Below are 10,280 nucleotides of genomic sequence, written 5' to 3'. Positions count from 1 at the left end.
AAATCCTAAATCTACCCAAACCACCCACAATCCCCCACTCCTAATCAACCTCCCCCACTATCCCCCCACACACAACACAAACACCACTATACTACATACACTACACACATACTACCACTACATATACACACACACGGAAACCAAAAACAAGAAACTAACACACTACAAAGACTACTATATATGCACTACTATATATACCACTACACTACATATTATATAGAGGCCACACACTACAAAGACTACTATATATGCACTACTATATATAACTACTACACACACATGCACTAGATAGAATATATATATATGCACATGCACACTACACCACGGACGACAACTACAACTACATATTACATATTACACACACGCACACGGAAGAAGAAGAAGAAAAATCAAGAAAAAAAAAACATAAGAAGGAGAGTTTGAGTTTGAAGTTCCGGTTGAGTTTTCGGTGACGTCCATCGGGTTTCTCTTTTAATTAATTCATTATTCAGGTTTTTTTCTCATCCTACACTATTTACTTTATAAGTTTCGTTGAGAGTAAAAGTATGAATAAAGTTATTTTCAATGATTTCTTACGTTATTTAGCGTGTATATTTTGTTACTTTCATGTATTTCGTGCTCTACATTTTAAAAATATAATTCGTTTGTTGGTTCGAAATAATATTCATTAAAATAATTTTGAGTTTTGCGTAAGATAATTTTTAGAGTTGTTAACGTTAGAAGATATAGTGATACACTTAATTAGTGCGTGATTAGTGTAATTGTGTTTAAATGAGAACAAGAATATAGGATCCATGCATGCATGCATGTAAAAAATAAAAAATAAAAAAAATACACACATACCTGCGCACATTATTCTTCATATACTAACTGATGTACTTAACTAGAAATGAAACTAACTAAATTTTATTGCTTTCCTATCAACATTTTGTTTCCGTAATCCTCCAAACCAAATGTTGTTATAAATTATTGTCGTTCAAAGCAAGGTCGAAAATGTTATGTAACTTCAGAAATATGTAGCTTTTCTAGCTAGAATCTTCACATGGTGTTTCAAGATGAAGTTGATTATAATTGTGTGATTCTTTATTTCAGTCACGTCATGTGAACCACTATCTCCAAATACACTGTAAAGTGGTTAAATTAGATTCAAACTGAGATAAAATATAAGACGTAGTTCACAATGGCATTCTAGTAAGTTGGAATAAATTGGAGTTTGATACATGGTTAACGACTTGATTAATCGTTCCCTTAAAGGAAAAGTGGCACTAACGAAGAAGGTTCGCGAACTATTCCATGTTCTATTATCTTGAGGCAAAGGTTACAACTTTTAGTGCACAATTACTGTGATCTATATGCTGAAGGGAAGTAGTTTACATTTTTTGATGCTAAAAAAAAAAAGAAAACTTCAATTTGAATCCTTCTAGTCTACATGTTTACTCATAACCATCGATCTTGTAAGAGGGTGAATTCATAAAAAATGAGTTAAGTTCTTAACTTCAAAGAACATTAAAGTTTATTATGCAGGTGAAAATTAACGATGAAGTTGGAAAGCCCTGCTACCAACCATCGTTATAATAAAATTAACATATCATTTTAAAGCCGATCTAATCGAGATAGATAATTTTTTGGCATGCTAAAATCTTGCTTAAACATGAGAAAAATGGAAACGACTTATAAATTCCGTAAAGGCGCGAGAAACGTGCCTAAATTTGTGGTGAGGCCGAAAAGTACTACTATCGGTAAGCCACACGTCAGTAAATAATTTCAAAATAAATTAAAAGCGGGAGGCAAACAACTCTTAGGTCCTAAAAAAAAAAAAAGGGGTTTTAATTTAAGCCGAACGTAAGTCATTAAAGCGACCGTGCTAGAACCACGGGACTCGAGGGGTGCCTAACACCTTCCCCTCGGTCAACAGAATTCCTTATCCGGATTTCTAGTTCGCAGATCGAAAAAAAAAAATTAAAGAGTCATTTTCTTCTTGAATAGGGATTCAATAAGGTAACTTGGAACACCCAAACTCAATTCCAAGTGGCGACTCTGTAAATAAAATAATCCCTTTTCAAAACGTCACTTTAATTGGAAAGACCCATTTTTCTCCAAAACCAACTCCCTAGCGGGGGGGGGGGGGGGGGGGGTCGGATGCGGTGAAAGAGAGGGGTGTGACAAAAATACTTATGAAAAAAGTCTAAATAGACCTCATATAAGATGTCAAATTAATTCAAAATATTATTGAGGTAATTTATTATTTTATGTCTATTTTATCTTTTTAATTAAATATTATTAACTTTTTAATATTTAGATGATCTCTAATAATTAATTAGGTGTGATATAGTAAAATTACAATTGAAGCAGACTTGTCATAAATGTCTATTTTAATTTTTTTTATTAAATATTATTAATTTTTTAATATTTAAATATCATATAATAATTAATTAGGAATAATATAATAAAATCACGAAACAAGCAAACAGCTGACAAGCTACGTGTCGACGGAGTGGAGTCTGCTTGAGCAGCTCCACTTCCACTTATTATATAGGAGAAAGAGAAAAGAGAATATATCATATTACTTATATTTTATTTCAGACTATTATGTTTGGTTTGGTATATATAACCAGTCTCTTTCATGTGTCTGTTTGTTATACCAAAATCTGTTGAAATCTGCAGTAGGAAACTGTTTGATTACATCTTCAAGTAGTATTTGTATGTTTTGTTTGGAGAAAGAGGAGCATAGTTTAGAATTAAATTAAAATAATAAACACAGATAAAATTAATTGTAAGTCTGAACCAAATATACGAGTAAATGACAAGAGGGAGTTGCTCTGATAATGAACATCCTTCGCTTTCAATCTTAATTGATTGTGAACTCGAATCACCAAATAAGCAAAAAGGAGTGGGAGCTCTAAGGAAGAAAATACAGAGTTATAATAAATAAATTAAACAAAAAAGAGCAACATTTCTAATTAATTGATTGACGGGATAATTGCATAACCCTTCAATAATTGGTAAATATCAATTTCTGTCTTTGTAATATCTAGCTCAACATATTTGACCTTTAATTAATAAAAAAAGGTTTTTTTTTTGTTTAGTAGAAAATATGTGAGTATATTTAAACTATTGTTAGAACCATATTACCCTCAAATATTTGGGTAACAATGCAAACTTAATGTTAGACATAAGTAATTAAGTAATGTATCGGTTACAAATTCAGTAAATTTGTGAAAATTAAAGTCACAAGCAGAAGGATTAAAAGCTAAGTGCATCAATTCAATTAATTAACTAAAGGCCTGATACTCTTATAAGTCACATATAACAAGAACCAAAATCAGAATTAACTGACAACTAACTAGGATCTTCTAAGCTTAATAGCTTAGAAATCTTGTGGTCCATCAGATCATGATGATTTCTGAAATCAATGGTGGAGATTGCCCTACGACTGAGACTCAGTCTATTGTCTTCATAATGTTTGGATTCTTCAGTAATAGAGGCTAACAAAATTGGATAATTCTTGATGTTTTTGAGAGCATTGGGATGTGCTTCAGTTTTAGCAAATTGATTAATGTTCTTGAATTTGAAAGATGGAGTTGGTGAAGGAGGAGGACTTTGATGATTATTCATGCTTCTTGATGAATTCACACTTAAGGAAAATGAACTACTTGATTCTCCTTGCTTTTCCTGGTAGAACAAAATGGAGTAAAATTTAATGAATTTAACTTTTATATAATGACACTACAAGATGGTTTTTTACTCTCTGATAACGGGAAGGATTAATATATAAGTATTTGTTTATAAAAAGTAAGATCAGAAATATGAAACATAAGACATCTTATCCGCCATATATAATAGGTCGAGATATAGTAATATGGTTAGTGTGTATTTAAATACAAATGTGTGTAATAAGATTGTAAAGTTTTAGCTTCTTATTTGATTTTGACAATGCATTACCATTTCGATTAAATTTTCACTTTGCAAAAAATTTGAGAAAAATCAAACCATAAAACTCTTTCGCACCCTTACCTTACATTTTTCCATCCTATCTTGATGGTAGTAAAAGTGCATATATATTAATTGCCAACCTCACGTGTATGTGTATTTGGTTGGATGCATGTGCAAGCATTCAATATGGCAATTTCTGTCCTATTTTTTGAATGAAAAAGGTAGGTTTTTCTTAGTAGAACTCTAAACTATTAGTTAAAAAAACAAAAATAAATCAAAATACACACAAACAAAATTGAAAGAGTGGTTAAAAATCATTTTGGCAGAAATTTTCGGCCCCTCAATTTGTTACTCCTATTTAAGAGAACGCATCCGTTTCATATAGACAACTCCCTCCGTCTTAAATCAACAGTTGTGATTTCTTTTACTTGTTTTTTAAAAAATATTAATTAAGAATGATTTTTAAAATTATTTTATGCTTTATTAGTATTTAAATAATCATAACAACACATATAGTTAAGGTGTACACTTATAGTTTTCCAATAACTAAACAAATTTTATGAGTCATCATCCAGCTTTATATTAATTATTCAAAATTCATTATTTTTTATTTTATCATACAAAAGTCATTCAACTTTATTTTATTATTTACAAAAGTAACTTTGATAAAATTTAGATAAAACCTTAGCTAAATGTGATAAATAAATAAAAAAAAAGATTCCTTGTGTTTGAGGACAGGTTTAAAATGGACCCTCAAATATATTTTTGAGCAGTTTTAAAATTTTAAACTTGTTAAATGTGAGTACATTTGATCTTCAAGGGATACTTAACAAACTCCGACGATTAAATTTTACAGAAAAAATTAATATTGAGTCACATTTAGATATGTATTATTTGCATTTTTTTAATTTATTGCAGGATTCGGTGTAGCTTGCTAGATTAATTTATTTATTTGTAGAATAATTTCATATTTCTCTTCACAAATTTCACTTCATAATGTTGATCTCTCATGGTACATATGATACCATATTTACTTCGATTATTTTGATTTTTTTGTAACAGTTTTTTTAACATAGTTATCACTAATACAAAAGTGTATACTTGAATTTTTCTTTTTGAAATAATTAAAATATCAAGGAATGAAATACTTGTATAATTTTTAAAATTTTCATTATGTCATCATTTTCAACTTTCAACAGATCTTTCAGCTTCGTCTCTGCCCCTCTAAAAAATCTATCATCCAAAACTTTTAAATTTTTTTATTTCATAATAATTAACACTATTTTATTTTTTAATTTCATAACAGGTAACATTACTTTTTTCTTTTACCAGCTTTATTTACTGAAAATACTATAGTTTACTTTGTATATTCAATGTATTGATAATAATATTCATAAAATTATTACAAAATAATTTAAAAATTATATCTATTTACTTAATAATGTACTAATAATATAAACAAAATAATATGTAACAAAAGTAAAAAAGAAAAATGTATATAAATTAATCAAACAAAACAGTATATTAGTAAAGGGTAAGTAAATAAAAATATAATTTTTTACATTCATGATAAATTTAAGATTTTTTTTATTTTTACTTTTTTTTAATTTCGTTAAATTTAGTAGGTAGAATAGTTTGTCAAATATATGAAAATAAAAATTCTTATTTTTAGCAATAAAGTGAATTAAAACTTCTCAAAAGAATATTTGAGAGGTCAGTTTGAACCTATCCTCAAATATATGAGATCTTTTTTTTATTTCATCTCACATTTTAGGTAGCATTTTAACTAAAATTTGTCAAAGTTACTTTTGTGAAAGATGAGATAAAATTAAATATCGTTTGTATAACTAAATAAAGAATAATTACTTTTGGGTAATGAACACAAAGTTGGATAACCAACCATGAAATTTACTCAGACAAAATGACGCTCTCTCTTTCCATTTAAACTTGCCTAGTATTGATCAACACACCTCTTAAAGAACAATAAATAGAATGACAATTTTACAATATCATTCTTTGAGTACAATAAATTTAACATTTTGATAAATAATTATAGTTAATAATTAGGACAATTAGAAATTACGTGATAAATTATCTCGTAATTTTTCAAATTAGATAAATAAAAGTAAACATTGATAAAATAATAAATAACTTGAAATAACTATTTTTTAAAATCACGATAGATAATTTAACACAAGGGGTACATTTTCTCAGGGAATCAAGAGAAAAATATAATCCAGAGAATTTTTTTTACCTTTGTTGAGTGTTCAGAAATATCTGAGAGCAATTTTCTGTAGTTCTCCATACTTTTCCTAGCTCGTTTCCCTTTTGAAGACTTCTTCCTGTGGTGCAATCCAACTTCACATCAGTATAGAGGGAAAATAAAATGCAATTTATTAATGATTATTATTAGGCAGTACTATAATTGTATGAAAGTTACAAAATATTCTCTTTCCTAGAATAGGATTTAATTAAAGATTGTATAGTTATGACAATATATATTCTTTTCTAGATTAGAACTCTAACCTACAGTTGTATAGCTATAAGTATTTCATTATGCATTATTGAAAAGGTAAGCAGCTATTCAGAAAATATTAATTTCTCTATCTCGTTTCTCTATCATGGTATCAAGAGCAACCGTATAATTTTTTTTCTGTGCTATCTGTTTTCTCTGCATAGGTACTTTGCTACCTTCTTGAGTTCCATTTATGTGTACCTTGTTTTTCCTCTTTGGTAATTGGTCGATCAATGGATTCACAATCATCTTCGCACGACTTGCTCTCCACAAAATTTGATGGTTCCAATTTTGCTCTCTGGAAATTTCACTTTGGAATCTTTGTTCAAGGTAAGAGCCTTTTTGGATTTTTAGATAGTTCTGCTCGTCCACCAATAGACGCAAAAGAGTTGGATCTCTGAAAATTGAATAATACGAAGGTAATCTCTTGGATGTTAATTTTGGTACATGATGACATTGCTATGGGGCTTAGACGACCTTTTAGTTTTTCTTCTAAGATGTGGACCCACCTCCGTACAGTTTATCAATAAAGTAATTTTGCGTGAGAGTTTGAAGTGGAACGCAACATTGCAGAATACACACAGAGGGACAAGAATGTTCTCTCTTTTTATGATGGTTTGCAGTTGCTCTGGTCGGAACAAAATCAAATTCTTGCGCAAAATATTTCTAAGGCAGCGCTCAAGGAAGTGTTGAGAGAACAAAAGAAGACAAGGGTGGTGTAATTCTTAATAAAACTTTGGCCTGAATTCGAGCTGATTCGTGGTAGTTTGTTGAATAGGGAAGTCACACCTACTCTTGACATTGTATTGGCAACTGTTTTGTGTAAAGAGACAATACTGGGAACGCAGGTTTTCATAGAGTCTACGTCATTACCTTCTATTGCGTTACTTGTAGGAAAATCAACAATTGTTGCTTCAATCGAAAATACTAAGCGAAGTATCCAATGCTATGAATGTCAAGACTTTGGTCATCTCACAGCCAATTGTCCTAAGAAGAAAAAATATTGTGCTTATTGCAAAATTACTGGCCATCATATTTCAGATTGTCGTCGTTGCCCAAATCGTTCACGCACTGCTAACTAAGCTTACCAGAAAAATGTCACTATATCGTCTAGTTCCTTCCATGTCGATCATGATCTTGAAAAACTTATTCAAGATTCTATTGCATCTGCCCTTCCTGGAGCCATCTCAAGTGTACTCTAGACATCTTCTTCAGGTACAAAAAGTAATTCAATTAAATCTACTTGATATCTAGATTCAGAGGCTTCCAATCATATGATAGGAGATTTGTCCGAATTCTCATCGTTGTCTAGTGATATTTCTAAACATATTATTCATATAACAAACATGCATACATTACCTGCGTTGGGTATTGGTTCTGTTGGAAATCCTTCTAATGTTCTTTATGTACCAAATTTAAAGGCTAATTTGATTTTAGTTGGTCAACTAGTTGATCAAAATTGTGTTGTAAAATTCTCACCCAATGATTGTGTTATTCAGAATCTGAAAATCGATACGATCATGGCCATGAGACGTAGATTTGGCAGAATATTTCTACTAGAGTCGGTTCACCGTCATTTGCATCATTTTTTTCTTTTAGTTTCTACAGTAGATTTTACTCGCTCGAATAAATTGCTCACTCTTTGGTATAATAGGATAGGTCATCCTCATTCTTCTCGGCTTTAACCTTCAATACCTAAATTCATTCATCCAAAGACTTTTCCATTCCCTGATCTGTGCCTCCTTGCTTTAACTAAGACTTTTTGAATAGTGGCTTGACTGGCTTTCGAGTTGGGAAAGATAAGAAGAGTTTGACCGATCCATTCTGAGGGGAAGAAGCACACTATTTAAGATATAAAGCGCAGTGCAGCCACCCCGACATATGTTTAAATCATGTCTTACTGCAGAACATCACATCCATTATAGTCTCCCTTTGACATGTACTAATTGTGCAGGTTCAAAAAGTCACAAACTCCCCTTTCCATCTAGTTCATCTGCTTATGAAGATCCATTCGATTTAGTACATAGCAATATTTGAGGTCCTTCTCCTATTTTGTCTCGAATGGGATATAAGTATTTTGTGTTATTTATTTATCATGCATTTAGATACACACGGGTGTTTTTTATTAGAAATAAATCTGAGGTTCTAACTTTTATTATGAATTTTGTTGAGTATGTTCGTACACAATTTCATAAAACTATAAAAATATTCCGTTCTGATTCAGGAGGGGAGTCCACAAAGACTAATCTTGTTGAATTTTTAAAAAACAAAGAAATTATTGCCCAACGCATTTGTCCTCATACTCCGGAATAAGATGGAGTAGTAGAAAAGAAGAATCGACATATGTTGAACATTGGCTTTGTTGGGTACGTCGAGTATGCCAAAAATCTTCTGGCCTGAAGCAATACATACTTCTGTAGATTTGATCAATAGACAAACTTCTTCGGTCCTTGAAAATAAGACACCGTACTTTAAATTATTTCATAGTAAGCCTGATTATTCTCACTTGTGAGTTTTTGGTTGTGTTTGCTTTGTCCATCTTCTGGCACATGATCGACATAAGCTTTCAGCAAAGGCATCATAGTGTATTTTCATAGGCAACAACGACACACAAAAGAGGTATCTATGTTATGATGCATCTTGTCGTCAGCTTCGAATATCTAGACATGTTATTTTCTTTGAGGATCAGTTTTCTTGCAAAAATAATTCTAAACATGCTTCAGAATCTCTCTTTTTTGTACAAGTTTGATGATGATATGATAGCAACTAACCCTTAACTTGATTCTCCAGAACAGACCGTGGACTATGATAGTGGTGATTTCCGGCCCTCATCTCCTTCCAGTACTGATCCTTTACTTGAATCCCAAGAACAACTCGAGAAATATGATAATGATGCTTTCCAGCCCTATTCTCTTTCTGGTATTGACTCTACATCATCATTTTCATCTTTAAAAGAAGGATCATCTCATCCAGTTACTCCTTCACGTCGGTCTAATAGAACAAATCGCCATGCTCTCGAACGGCTTGGTTACTCTTCAAGGAAATTTGGTAAGTCATATGTCTTGCATACCACATTGTATTCTGTTGAGGTACATACCTACATCTTACTCTCAAGCTTCTACACAAACCTGTTGGAAAGAGGCAATGTCGGACGAGCTTTGTGCACTGGATGAAAATTCAACTTGGGACTTTGTTGGTAAACCAACAGATGGAGTTCTCATTGGAAGTAAGTGGGTATATTCTATTAAAATGAAGGTAGATGGTACAATTAATCGCTATAAAATTCGATTGGTTTCTCAAGGGCACAAACAACAGTATGGGGTGGATTATGATGAGACTTTTGCACCTGTTGCTAAGATGACAACGGTATGAACATTATTGGCTTTGGCTTCAATAAAAGGCTAGACCTTATATTAGTTGGATATGAAAATGCATTTCTTCACAGTGATCTGAAAAAAGTTGTATTTATGAAACCACCACTTGGGCGAGTTCTTTCAAGACCAAATGTAGTTTGTCGTCTTCGAAAATATCTCTATAGCTTAAAACAGGCTCCCAGAGCTTGGTTTGATAAATGTCGATCCACGATTCAAACTGTGGGTTTCTCTCAAAGTTCTTCAGATTATTCCTTGTTTCTTCGTACTTCTCTAATAGGTATCACAGTACTTCTCATCTATGTTGATGATATAATTATCACAGGAAATGTTCAAGAGAATATTACTAAGTTAAAAGAATTCTTGCATACTTCATTTAAGATGAAGGACTTGGGGCGATTGGCATATTTTCTTGGACTTGAGGTTCTATACTTACCTACTGGGATCATGCTTACACAATA

General features: G+C 31.5%; 1 protein-coding gene across 1 annotated transcript; it reads right to left on the bottom strand.

Annotated features, from left to right (window-relative positions):
- Window positions 1–3,175: 3,175 nt before the first annotated feature.
- LOC124889538 lies at window positions 3,176–6,242 on the bottom strand. The gene is made up of 2 exons (XM_047401471.1): window positions 6,188–6,242; window positions 3,176–3,672 (listed from the first exon to the last, which is right to left on the bottom strand). Exons 1-2 carry the CDS (start codon window positions 6,236–6,238, stop codon window positions 3,340–3,342), a joined length of 384 nt encoding a protein of 127 aa, XP_047257427.1. The 5' UTR covers window positions 6,239–6,242; the 3' UTR covers window positions 3,176–3,339.
- Between the last annotated feature and the right edge of the window lie 4,038 nt (window positions 6,243–10,280).

This window comes from Capsicum annuum, chromosome 12, assembly GCF_002878395.1.
Source record: "Capsicum annuum cultivar UCD-10X-F1 chromosome 12, UCD10Xv1.1, whole genome shotgun sequence".
Lineage (NCBI taxonomy): Eukaryota > Viridiplantae > Streptophyta > Magnoliopsida > Solanales > Solanaceae > Capsicum > Capsicum annuum.
This window is presented reverse-complemented; position numbering and strand designations above follow the sequence as displayed.

Excerpts from the sequence above, each read along its gene's own strand:
- LOC124889538 (XM_047401471.1), bottom strand. The coding sequence starts at position 6,238 with ATGGAGAACTACAGAAAATTGCTCTCAGATATTTCTGAACACTCAACA. Across the intron at positions 3,673-6,187 it reads TTTCTGAACACTCAACAAAG|GAAAAGCAAGGAGAATCAAG; the intron begins GTAAAAAAAATT and ends TTGTTCTACCAG.